The following is a 13,562-nucleotide window of genomic DNA, read 5'->3' as shown; positions in this document are numbered from 1 at the left end:
TAGATACATAAATAAAACACAGTACAGCAGTTTACAACTGAAAAACACATTTCCACACAAACACACAAATGGATATTAGAGAATTTTAAAGGTAAAAATGCATGCAAAGAACTGACAAATTAAATTCATACTAAAAAGGAGAACTATGAGATGAGTGATTTCCACTCACCTCATAGTTCTAGCCGACCTGTGACAATGAGACTGTCACAGGTCGGCCCAGTAGATCGGGAGGTGAGCGAACACATACCAGGTTCGCTCACCTCTCGATCCTGTCACGGCTCTCTGCCGTGACAGGGGGGGGGGGCGGGATTCCCCCCTTGACTGGCGGAACGGACGGGGGAGGGGGCGGGTACAGCTGGCTCTGCCTCTGGATAGGCAGAGCCAGCTGTCACTCACGCAGCTGGGCGGATCCCGTCATCTACGTCGGGATCCGCTCCGGCGTCTTATACCGCGAGCTGTAGCTCGCGGTATACTGAGCTTAGGGTAATGGGAGGACGCTAGTTTGTGTCCTCCCGTTACCCTAAGGAGAACTATGGGGAAAAACACTGACCCCATAGTTCTCCTTTAAGCTATATGGAAAAGAATTGAGAAGCAAAAGGTTGTACTTACAATCCTTCCCGAAAACCGTCAATCAGGGCCTGGAAAAGTGGTTTATTATGCGGGATGGTCTGCAAAATGTTGCCATCTCCTGTAACATATCCAATTGCCCACTGACCAAGTCGAGTGCAGCTTAAACGAAAAATGTAACTGAAAAAAATTTTGAAACAAAATTACTAAAATGATAGGCAGGGCATAATGTAAAATAAAGTGGAACTAAAATTCTATATGAGCTACTCCCAAACTCTGTATATGCACAGAATAGTCAAACACTATAGCTAGGAGGAGGTAAAAGACTTTGCTTTCACACGGACTGATCAGGAGAGGATCCATGCACAAATCCTCTCCTGATCACAGCAGTACAGAGCGGATGTCACTGCCGTGTCCATCTTGCGAGGGATGGAAAAAAACTGCGTTTACCGGACCCCAGTTCTGTCTATGGGGAATCGGATGTAAACTGACATGTGTTAGCTTACATCAGATTACCCCCGATCTGGTACGGCAAAACGGAACACTGTTCTATTTGTTGCTCCGGACCTGCTACCAGGAGCAAATGGCAAAAGCCCTGTATGCTTCAAGTCAGAACTTTGCGGACTTTCTACCTGCTCCAAAATGCCTGAGTGGTCAATTGTCAAGCATGAGCATTGCCAAGTGCGAGAAGGGGAGTAACATGTTCCCCTACAAAGTTGCTCCTCTTCTCACACTTGACAATGCTCAAGTGTGAGAAGGGGAGTAAGGAAGTACTTGCAGAGTAAAGGGTCTTGGTCCTATGTCAAAATTCAAATATGGTGTCCTTAAGAATATGACAACCAGCAATTACGCAGTCTGTCGAGCTGGATGTGATATGTTTGCGGGCTGCTGTGTCCACTGTGCTGGGAATGGTGTGTGCTGCTGTATGGTTAGTTCCTACCTATGTAGTCTCTAAACTCTATGAACTGCTGTCTAACATATTATAAGGGGCTAATAAATATTCTAGAGAAGTCTAAAAAGGGCCTTAAGCAGACATGAGGCATTAGAAACAAAAATATAAAAAGGCACACCTAAAAAAGATCAAGCAACTCATTGTACCTGCAAGTCAGCTTTACTCGTCTGTAGATGACCAAAATCTGGGTTGTACTACAACTACCAGTACCCTGGTGGTAGGTGCCACCCTTTCTTGCCTCATATGCCTTTACTATTTGTTAGTAAGAGAGCAGAGACTGCTTCAGCAACCAGGAAGCCAATCTGTTATACCATTAGAGTGTGTCCAAGTGTACAACGGAGGAGCACAGGTGGTGTGAAGGTACACAGAGTTGCCTGCTTTTTGATGTTGTGGGACTGGTTTCTTTGGGTGGATTAGAACTCACCTCCCAGGCTTGTGGATGAATTTCTGAAGTCGAGCTTTGACTTCATCATATGTAAGAAAGGCCATGTAGCCAGGATGAGTGACAGCCAAACTATTCCAGTTTCTGAGAAGGGAAGACCAAGGCTGTGGCAAAAAAAAAATACAAAAATAAGATGAATTTAGTACAAGCAATACAATCCTAAATTAACCAAGGTTGCTGAATCTTGAGTGGGCTTAGACAAAGTCTCCAGCATAGCATCTAAGTGTATCTGAACTCAAAATCAAAAACTGAATATACTGTAGCTTACTAGTTCTTAGATGTGATGGCTTCATTAGTTTTATCTTAAGCTTTTTTCCCCTTTATTTTTACCCAGTGACCCTGCCAATAAATAACTTCCTGTCCCAGCGTGACAACACTTCCTCACTGCACTGCATCTAATAAGGAGTAGTGTTCTCACCCTGGGCAGCTATCCTGATTAATACCACAAACACCCCCTTCGCCTCCATCTCTAATACATGGGGGTGTTTGTAGTTCACAGAGAATTGCTGGAAATGCTGAAAACATTCTTGTTAGACTTCAGTTCAGGTTACAGGAAGTTACAGAATACTAGATTTCTGAAAAGATAAAACAGGTATTTTTCTGTACTTCGCCTGAAAAAAAACAAAAAAAACGTATGCAGCCACCAAAACTATGAACTGGAAAGCTGCAATATACACTTTTGTTATTGCGTTTAGACATACTTTAATCTATTCGCAGGAAAATATTCATAAACTAAAATTAGGTTCCACCAGTTTACCTGAAAAAGCCGAGTGAAGATATCAAACTCAAAAACAGAGATGTAATCATTGCAAGTGAGGTCAATGGTTGACTTCAGGGCCATGGCTTCCAGGCCAGAAGAGATAGGGTGGACTTCATGAAGGGCATGTCGGAAAATCTTCCAAGGGACAATAGTTCTTGGAGAAAAGAATACAATGTGTTTTATTCCCTTACAAAAGATGTATACAAGCACAAGTCAAAGCTAATACATGGTTTGTAAATATCATTGTTTAGCCAAGATTTAATATCCCCAGATATCTGCCATTTGTGCAGTTCAATTACAAAATTACACGATCATAATTAAAAAAAGATATCCACATGGCAAGCTTCCGTTTTCTACAGTATATGATAGAGATAGACAGGGCCTGAAAAATCCACTCGTCCGCTCGTCTGTGACGAGAGGACGGTGGAGCCCGACGAGCAGCTTCCCGGCCGGCCTTTGTAATTACAACGGCCGGCAGCTTTACATTGAAGCGATCGGGCGTCTCTAGAGACGCTCGATCGCTTGTAATAGCAGCTGTCACTGCCGTTGCCGGTCCCGAGATCCGCTGTGCCCGATGCGGCTGGGACCGGCACGGAAGAAGAAATAATGTCACCAGCACACCATAGTAGTAAAGTAATAATCCATTTAATGGCACATTGCCATTCGATGCAAGCGCTTTTGGGGGCCTCAGGGGGTCCCCTTCATCAGGCTCAGAATTGACTGCACCCTGCACTCTGTACAGAGGCTCCTCCCTCAGAAACTGGATTATAGTAAATAGTTTCTGAATTAATGGGAAGCCTCTGTGCTTTCTTCATTTAGAACAGAGGCTGCAGAAAAAGAGATTGAGGACTTTGTGTCCTCAATTTCTTTTTCTATTTTAAAAAGGGAAATATCAGGGGGCTGTTTAGACCCCTAATATTTCCTCAAAGCCCGCCCCCCCCTCACAGTAAAAAATTGCGGTCCAGTACGATTTGCAAAAATAATGCTTGCAGCATTTTTGTAGATCGTACTGGACCGGAACCCAGGCACTACGGTCTAGGTGCAGGCGATCGCAATGCGGGTGAGGGGCGTGGCTGCGGTGCCATTGACTTCATTACACCGCCACGCCCCCTCCTGCCCTTGAATTGAAAAGTAGATTTCCAGACGAAAAATTGTGGGCGCCCCTGATCTAGACACTATAAAGCAAGGTTGAAAAGGAATGTGAATAACCAACAAAAAAACACATCTAATAGAATGTATACATATAGAAAGTCCTGTATTAAATCTCGCAAGTGATGTTCAACTCCCGCTTAATCTACATATCCAGATGTGTAGTCCATTCCTTCTTAATACCATAAAGTCATTGAATGTGTGAAGATATATATCTTCCAACTTTTATAATCCGCACCACCTCGGTGAATGCATAAACAGTTTGTGAATCTGAGCAAAGAGCTCTGTGAAAGAGCACTGATTCACAAACTGTTAATGCATTCAAGGAGGTGGTGCGGATTATAAAAGTTGGAAGATATATATCTTCACACATTCAATGACTTTATGGTATTAAGAAGGAATGGACTACACATCTGGATATGTAGATTAAGCGGGAGTTGAACATCACTTGCGAGATTTAATACAAGACTTTCTATATGTATACTTTCTATGAGATGTACTAGCACAAGTGTTTGTTGTTTTTGTTTGTTTGTTTGTTATTCATTCTTTTTCAACATTGTTTTATAGCATTGGTTCTCAACCTGTGTAACCTCAGGACCCACATTTGTCCTTAGTTATTAAGTTATGACCCAAGTCGCACTGCAATGGAACGCACGGCATTAGGGTGCGGTGCGGGCGTACGAACTGTGGGTGAGAGGTGCGTTTGGGTGCCATTCAAATGAATAGCAACTCAACACACTGCCCACACTAGAATGCACAGGAGGGGCGATTGCACGGTATTATGCGACTAATGCACTGTACTAGTGTGAACGGGCCCTCAAAAACAATTTTTTTTTTACGGTCCACGCAGCCTCCCTAATTTACAAGAACTGGAGAGGATCCTCAGCCTGGAGTCCAGTGTGGGCTGCTGTGCTGTGATGGAGCTCTATCCATACGTGCATTGCTTGTACAGCTCCCTTGCACACCCTGTAGAGGTGGCGGGAGCCAGAGTGTAAATAAAAGTAAATCAACGGCACACACTTGAAGGGTTTTTAAAGTATTGATATGTTTATTCAATACCCAATGTCACATACTGTCATACGGTGCCAACGTTTCGGGTCCGCACAGGGATCCTTCATCAGAGCGACAGTGACACGGTGCCATCCGTGTGGTCACCTGGGCACCACATATACCTTGTGATTTTGAGACCGTGGCAGTGCGAATGGGATTTGGACTTTGTTGGCAGCCAGAGTGTGACGTCACTCCAGTCCAGGCACCTCTATAAAGACACGTGAGGGAGCTGTAAGCAATGCATGTATGGATGGAGCTCCCTCACGGCCATAGCCCCCGGCCCATCCAATCTCAAGCTGAAACTCTGCGCCGGGAAGCATATTTTGAATAGCTGCTTGGCGCAAGAACTGACTGTGCTGTGCTAGGGGGAGGCAGAGGAGCCTCTCACCTAAAAAAGTGGAAGGCACACGGCGACCCACTGAACACGGGGTCACGACCCATTTTTGCGTCACGACCCACCAGTTGAGAACCAAGGCTTTATAGTGTCTAGATCATTAGACCAAGAGTTTTTCTGAAATATTAGCATGAGTATTGTGCAACTCAGGTATTGTGGATAACGCTAACAGGTGTTTCATCACTTCCTGATAATGTCACATTTTTAAATCACAATTATTTCACATCTTAGGAATATATTTTGAGTTTGTTGAAGCGCTGTGATTTTTCTCTTTTCTTATTGTTGGTGTACTCACCTATTAAGCACAGCTGCTCTTAGGGCATGTTCACACGAGTTGCAGTGCGTTCCGGCCCGATTCTGTCCGCAACGCACTGCCTCGCATTGCGGCCGGCTCACTTTAGTGGGGCAGGAGGGGGCGTGGTGGGCCATTGAAGTAAAAGGCACCCTAGCCACGCCCTCCGACCGCACTGCGATCGGCTGCATGGGATCGCAAGGCACATTGTGCCTGCGGTCCGGTGCAGTGCAATCAAAATCCTGCAAGCACTATTTTGATCACACCGGACCGCAGGCACAATGTGCTCTTCCATCCCATGCGGCCGGAGGGCGTGACTACGGCGCCTTTCACTTCAATGGCCCGCCACGTCCCCTCCTGCCCCACTAAAAAGTGAGCCGGCCGCGATGCGAGGCAGTACGTTCCGGCCAGAATTGGCCCGGAACGCACTGCAACTGGTGTGAACGGGCCTTGGGAGTGTTAATTGATTCCTATTGCAGTTTATCTCTATTTAACCCCTTCATGACTGAGGCCTTTTTTGCACCCATGTTATATTCCACATTTTAGGCCTGAAAATGACTTAAAACCCCCAAACATTATATATTTTCTGAATGCCAAGTCCCTATAGAATAAAATGGTGGTAGTTGCAAATTTTGATGTTGAGCAATATTAGCGCAACTACTTATTAAACCCCCAACATTTAGTGAAAAATTTAATTAAATGCCCCAAAACACAACAAAATACCCTTTTTTTTTTAAAATGAAATATAAAAGATGGTTACAACGAGTAAACCGATACCCAACATGCCCAGGTTACCAATTGCGTGCGTCCGTGAAACGGCAAAAAAATGCAGTACCCCAAAAAGTCCATAGAAGACACTTTAAAAGCCCCCACAGGTCATCAATTTAGAGATACCCCAAAATACTGGCCCTAGAATGATTGCTCTCACTCCGGCGTGTGCGGCGATACCCAACATGTCTAGCGCGTTCTTCGTTTTCATACATAGGCGCACCCGACGCTTGTTTACGTGGCGACGCGCGTGCTGACGGGGGACTTTTAAATTTTTTTTATTATTAGATTTATTTTAATTTAAAAAACTTTATTTTTTACTTTAACTTACAAGCCCCCCATGTGATAGCAGATGGTGGTGACAGGTACTCTTTAAGGTGATGCTGGGGGTCCAAAAGACCCCCAGTGTCACCTTTACACTGGAAATAAGCTATTGAAGTGCAGATCGCACTTCAATAGCTTATAGCTGGGCAGCTAGCTCATGCAAGCTTAATAGTCTTAAAGGACTGGGTTACACCCTTTCCTACCAAGCAGTATAACCTGAAGGTTTAAGAACCCCTGTATCCCTCAATGGAAGAGAAAGAAAAAAGCATGTGCAGGATATTTATTAAAACAGGGTACCAAGTGAAAGTATTCTATATCCTTTAACTACTTGCTGACCAGGTGTTTACACCCCCCTTCCTGGCCAGGCCATTTTTCAGTATTTAGCGCTGCAGTACGTTGACTGACATTTATTCCTTCATATGACGCTGTACTGAATTGAATGTTATACCATTTTTGGGGGGATACATAGAGCTTTTTTTTGGTGGTATTTAATCACCACTAGGGTTTAATGATTTCGCGGGTGCGCGCAATTTTAAAGCTTGACATGTTTGGTGTCTATTTACCCGACGTGACCCCGACTTTTATATATTTTACCAAAAAACTGAGTAATAATAAATGTTTCCTAACATAATTTGAATGGCTCTAGAATTAATGTCCTCACTGCGACGTTCGTGACGATATGTAACATGTGCTGCGTAATATGCACAATCGTCATTTTTGTACGTATGCGCACCGGACGCATGTTTGTGCGCGTGTATGTATGGGTGGGGACTTTAAAATTTGTTTTTTTTTCATTCTTTTTCATGTGCTACTTTAATTTTTTTGTGCAACTATTTTTTTTGTTCCACTTAACTTTATTGTTATCACATAGGGGGCTAAGAAACCTGCCAATGTGATAGCAAAAGATGCGACAGGTCCTCTTTATGGAGACATCAGGGGTCTCCAAGACCTCTAATGTCACCTAAGAAGCTGATGAAGCAGAGCTCTGCTTCATCGGCTTCTCTCTAGCTTCTGTAGCTGGAGAGTGACAAAAAAATTTGGAAGTGATGTAATATACATTACTTCTGCATTCTGACACCAGAGGGAGAGATTGAGATTCTGACACCAGGGAGATTGTGTACCGATCTCCCTCTGAATCCCCTGTCACAGAGCCCCCATGCTGGTCCCGGGCTCGCACCGGGCACAGCGGAGTTCGGGACCAGTGGAGGGGGCCTTATAACCGGCAGATCGCTTGTATGTAAACAGGCATGGCTGCCTGTTTTGAAATTTAGGCAGTTTCCCGCGCGGTGCGCGCGAGTGGGCAGGGCCAACAGGCCACTCAGATCCAGGAACCTCCCAGCCGGCCGTTAAACAAACTTGTAATAATTACTAAGGTAGGGAACTGAGCGGGTATTAATGTAAAGTTACCTAATGCACAATGAAGCTTATAATTTTGGTCTTGCCCTCCCCCTTTAAAAATACCCTTCCAATACTGGCTTCCACCCACAGTGCGTATGATAGGGTGATGTCACAAACCTTGTAGCAAGATCCTGGGAACGTGTAGTATGCCATGCAGGAGCATCTTATTAAAAGGTTTGGAATTCTCTGCGCTCCCAGATCTTTCTAGGAGGATCTCCACATCACCCTAACCTTAGCACCATGGGCGGAAGTCAGTAAATGTTATATGTGCACAGAAAAGCTTTAGATTTTCTCACGACATGCTTGCTTTCTTTACCACTTAGTAGTGCTGCACAATGGTTGCAATTAATGACAATAATGGATACTGTCCACAATCGCCAGTAGCATTTTAGGGGCAGAGGCAATGATATTTTAGGAAGACAAGGATGACAAGAATACCAGTTCTGGTCCCGTTTCAAAATAAAATCTGGCTTAATCATGTGACTTCTAGTGTGAAACCTGAAGGTGCCTGGAAGAGCCTAACAAGAGAAGAGCACTCCTGCAAGTAATATGCTGGCAATAGCAGTTTATAGTAGAGCTAATGTCACCCAAAGTACCAGCAAAGAGGCAGCCTCTGAAAGAGCAGCCTCATAAATCATGCTCACACATTACAGCCTCTCTAACTGGCCTGTCTTCAGTCCAATCCGGAACTCTGACAAGGCAGTCTTACCCATCATTTTCGTGCCTCCAAATCATAAGCACTTAAAATTGATAAAACACATTCAATACTAAACATATTTTCAGCATAATGTACCCACAGACATGACATCAGCAACCCAGGCTAGTCTGTCTGTTGAAGAGGTCTATGGATAAGATCACCCAGACCCTGGCAGCTAGTTACTTCTGGGGGTGAATCAATGTATAGTAAAGAAAGAATAAATATGACTGCTTCCTTCCACCCAATATACCAGGACCAATCTCCTCTGCGCTGAAATAAACTTCAGCATAGCTGATCTGAATGGGAGCCGATCTGAATGGGAGCTGCCCAGGTCAGGAGCAGAGAATCAACAGAATTGCACACTATAACTAGAACGCATTTTACAGCAACCACATGAGGAACCTTTATAAAGCCAATGGACAGAGCAATGAAGAAGCAACCAGATTTGCAAGAATAGAAAGATTAGGATTGGCTGGTATGGGTTACTGGTCACATAGCACCGGAAGCTTCCTACTGCCATCATCAGGACGTACACTTTAGACCTTTCACATATATTTGAACATTTTACAAGTCCAGTAGGGTAAAACTCCATACTTTTCTCCAAAAGCTTTTCTCCAGAATTCAGCAGCATCAGCCTTTGTGATCCTGAAAGTATCCCCTTGGAACAAACCATTGGGAAAAATTCCTTTCAGCTCCGCTAGCATGTGACTGAAGATGAGGGATAATTTGGTCAGGTTGCGCCTAAAATGAAAACAAAAAACAAACAGTGTGAGTCTTCACCATTTCATACTTCAATATCAGATTTATGAATAAAAATACAAAACAAAAATATATATGGCTATAAGACAAAATACAACTCGTTTTCCTCCAGTATTCGTCTCAGAACATTTCTGTCAGAACACCTGCTGTTCTAAGATAGAACAGATATTATATATTAATATAATATCTGTTCTAAAAACTAACGGGGCCTTGCAAAGATGTCTAACTTCTACCTCAAGTATTTATTCACAGATTTCATGGTGCAGCTAAAGTAGATGTAAACTCTCATCTTTTTCGGTTTTCATAAAATAATTTACACCTTTTTTATAGATTCTCTCACTAGGGGCTATCTGCAGGTCTCATTGTGCAACTGATTGTTATCAAGATGCAACTGACTGTATCAGCAATACAACAGCATCAATAAGAACCATCAAAATGTCCAATAAAAGTAATCCTTTCTTCTGTACCTTTAAAACTAGAAGCCCCTGCATACTTTTGCATTTCTTTTGTCTTTGTAGATCATAAGAGGGCACCTTTTTCAAACCGTAAATAGAAAGTAAAATCATCTGCTATCGGCTCATATGGCCTTCTGATACGTTTCAATGGAATCAGGATAAGAAGGTGAGTAATTTTTATAAGCAATAGAAAACATTTGAGAAAAATGCAGTATTTTATGCCAAATAAAAAATTTTTTCATCTATGCTGCAGATCTTGCTTTGTGGCCACTTCCCATCTACATGCATGTGGACACCAGCTGCATATCCTTGGCCAGGGTCGGCCTCCAGATGGTGACAATAGCACAGCAATGGCACAACATGCCTACCCAATCAGCAATGGCATGGCTGCTCATAGTCTCTACTGGAAACGCATGTGACAGGATGATCATGCAAGAAGGGGAGAGTATGGAGACAGGAAAAACGTGCTGTCACCCTATAACAGTAAGTGCATACTTGCAAAGCTATGCGTCTTGTGGCTTTTCCAGAAGAAGGTCTCCCAGGTACAGTGATGAACCTGGGATTCTCTATGTCCTATATGTTTTAGCACTGCAAGCTTTACAGTCCAGAGCTCATAGGCGTTCCTCCCAGTCCTGTGTTCTCCTTTACCCATTGCTATAAGCTTCAATTTTTTTAGACAAATTTAAAAAAAGGTGACACTGAAAGCTACTGGTGCCAAGCTATGCGTGCTGATAACTCGTGACTCTGCAAAATACGAGTCCATGTTTTCTCCAGGCCCTGGTTACCCCACATGGTGGAATGGACACTGGGGAAAAAATGTCTATATACTGCTTGTATTGAGAGATACATTAGCTTAACTCTGCACTTAATACTATGCTAGGCAAAGCAAGATACGTTTTTCGTTAGTCTGCTAAGGGTTAAAGCAGCACTTCATCAGGAAGTCTCTCTTACAGTGGTTTGTGAAAATAGGGAGGTGTGAAGTCCCTCTGAGAACTTCCTTCTCACAAATATAGATACAAGACCAGAATGATCTGCCTGACAAAAAAAAAAAAAAAAAACACCTAGATCTGTGTGAATAAGCCATATTCACACAAAGCGGAATAGAGAGATGCAGTTGATGTGGCAAGCTAAAATGTAAAAGGCGTAATTCTCTATTTTTAACAGTTATTTTGAGCAATAAAATCTGAAAATAGTTACACGGCTGAAAATAAAAGTGTTCTAGCTTAGTGCATTAAGCCTATATTCTACAAAACAAAACCTGCAGACACAGAACCGTGTGCAAGCCAAAAGACATGAAGCATTTTCAGCATATGGACAATATTGAAATAAGTGGGTGGGAGGCCATGCTGATTTAGAAAAAGACTTCCCAAAGGCTAACTTCCATAACCCAGCATCACTGCCCCTCCACAGCAGAGCTAGAGAGAACGGCGGGTCCACAATATCCATAGTCACATAGAAAGAAAACAAATGTCTGCCCGCACACCAAAAACTGTACTGAAGAATTTATTGTAGCACACAGGTACACATCGTCCTGCCATGGATCCTCTTCACTCTTACATGTTAACTTAATAATGAGCTTAATCATAGAGATCAACTCCCAAAAGGCATTAATGAAAACGTGTGAGTGGGGGCCACTACAAAAGACCCCCATTTAATACTACTATGTATTAAAATGACTTTATAGGTATAATAACTTTACACATCCTTTCATTAGCACAGTCATGTGACGTCACAGCATTTAAGTAATGATGCTTGAGCGTTCTGTTCAGTAGTAAGGTGAGCCCAGGCTGGCGTGATGACACACTCCCAAGGAGTTTGTCCACGACGGCCTGACGACCATTCAACCCAAAAGACGACTGCCAATGGATCACACAGCAGTGGGTCTCCTGGGGAGAGCACTGGAGGAAGTAAGCAACGCAGGGAAAGCTGCTTTTTTTTAATTTCAAAGTGACACTAAACTCAGGAGGTAACTCTTAAAAATGCATTCACATACCCGATTATCAAAAATGAATCTTACTTGTGTAGCACTCGGCTGTAGCTCCTCAAATCATCTCTGAATTGGTGCTCACACTGTCGTTCCTTCTGAAGGGTGGCTACTTTTGTTCTCCATGGTCCCTGTGTGTGTTGTAAAGTAGTCACCGCTCCAAGCTCACTCACATGATGGACTACAATCTCACACTTAGTTTATTAATTTGTACTGAAATTAAAGGTCCATCATGGAAAGGAGCTTACAGCACACAAAGGGACCATGGGGAACAAAAGTAGCCGCCTTCCAGAAGGAAGGACAGTGTCAGCACCAATTCAGAGATGATTTGAGAATCTACAGCTGAGTGATACACAAATAAGATACATTCTGTTACTAGTAATGGCACTTGAATGTATTTTTAAGAATTTTATACACTTTTTATCCCATAGTTCTCTTTAGGGTCACGGGGGGACATATACTAACGTCCTCCTGTGACCAAATGCTCAGTATAAAGCGGACTATTGCTCATTATATACTGATAGCGCCACAGCCGGGACGGATCCAGACAATACAGTCAAGATCCACCCAGCTGGCTGATTGACAGCGGGCTCTGCCTATCTAGAGGCCGAGCCAGTTGTGCCCGCCTTCCCCCCATTCGTTCCTCCAGTCAGCACCGGAGGATCGGAGCGGGGAGTGGGGGAATCCCTGCGAGGAGCCGTGAGTGACAGTCACCGCTCTCTGCAGGGAGATGATCGGAAGTGAGCAAGTGACGCTATGTGTTCACTCACTTCCCGATCTATAGAACCGACCTGTGACAGTTTCATTGTCACAGGTCGGCTCGAACTGAAAATCACTCACCTCATAGTTCTCCTTTAACTCCTGAGTTTAGTGTCACTTTAAAAACTTGGATAAAGACAGTTACACATTTTTGGAAGGCAAGAATTCACAATTATGTATTTCAATTGCATTAGACTTCTTGTCCACACTTACATTGTTAAGGATATGTTCACTTATACACTTCTAGCACTATCCACTGTTACTCCCCGCTTCTCATGGTGTGCAATACAAGATAGATTAGGCCAAGCGTACGCAAACCTCAGCACTCCAGCTGTGGTGAAACTACAAACCCAATCATGCCTTTGCCTCTGGAAGCCATGCATGTGGCCGTCAGTCTTGCAAAGCCTCATGGGACTTGTAGTTCCGCCATAGCTGGCGTCCAGAGGTTGCCTACCACTGGTTAGGCTATACTTCACTGTAGCGCAGCTCCAATGAGATCTTCAGGGGCACACGTTTGTCCCAGAGTCAATTAACTTGAATGGAGAGCCCGCTTGCGGTCGGCCCTGTTTATATTCTAATCAAAATACGTATATCCTAACTGAGGAGTGATAGAATTTGGATGCTTAAAATTTTTTGAACCTAGTATCACTATAGAAAACGTTGCGCTGTGTAAGTACACTGAAAGCCGGCCGCTGTCAGAATACTCAAAGAGGCGGCAGCTGACTGGCTGCTGACTGTTTGAAGATTTTCCAGCCGGCTCCTTCTATCAGTTCATCAAGAATCGAAGCTTAAGTGTTTCATGACCTTCCCCC

The 13,562-nt window shown here is 43.6% G+C and overlaps 1 protein-coding gene across 1 annotated transcript in view; it reads right to left on the bottom strand.

The window, feature by feature from the left end:
* CBL (Cbl proto-oncogene) overlaps positions 1-13,562 on the bottom strand; it is a 60,183-nt gene that overhangs the window by 20,876 nt on the left and 25,745 nt on the right. The window contains exons 3-5 of the mRNA XM_018569118.1: positions 9,388-9,534; positions 2,719-2,875; positions 1,944-2,065 (exon numbers count right to left, since the gene is read on the bottom strand). Of these exons, the coding sequence (XP_018424620.1) occupies positions 1,944-2,065; positions 2,719-2,875; positions 9,388-9,534 (426 nt within the window). The remainder of the gene's footprint in view (positions 1-1,943; positions 2,066-2,718; positions 2,876-9,387; positions 9,535-13,562) is intronic.

This window comes from Nanorana parkeri, unplaced genomic scaffold, assembly GCF_000935625.1.
Source record: "Nanorana parkeri isolate BGI_ZX_2015 unplaced genomic scaffold, ASM93562v1 scaffold1289, whole genome shotgun sequence".
Lineage (NCBI taxonomy): Eukaryota > Metazoa > Chordata > Amphibia > Anura > Dicroglossidae > Nanorana > Nanorana parkeri.
Note: the sequence above shows the minus strand (reverse complement) of the source record. Positions and strands in the feature narration are given on the sequence as shown.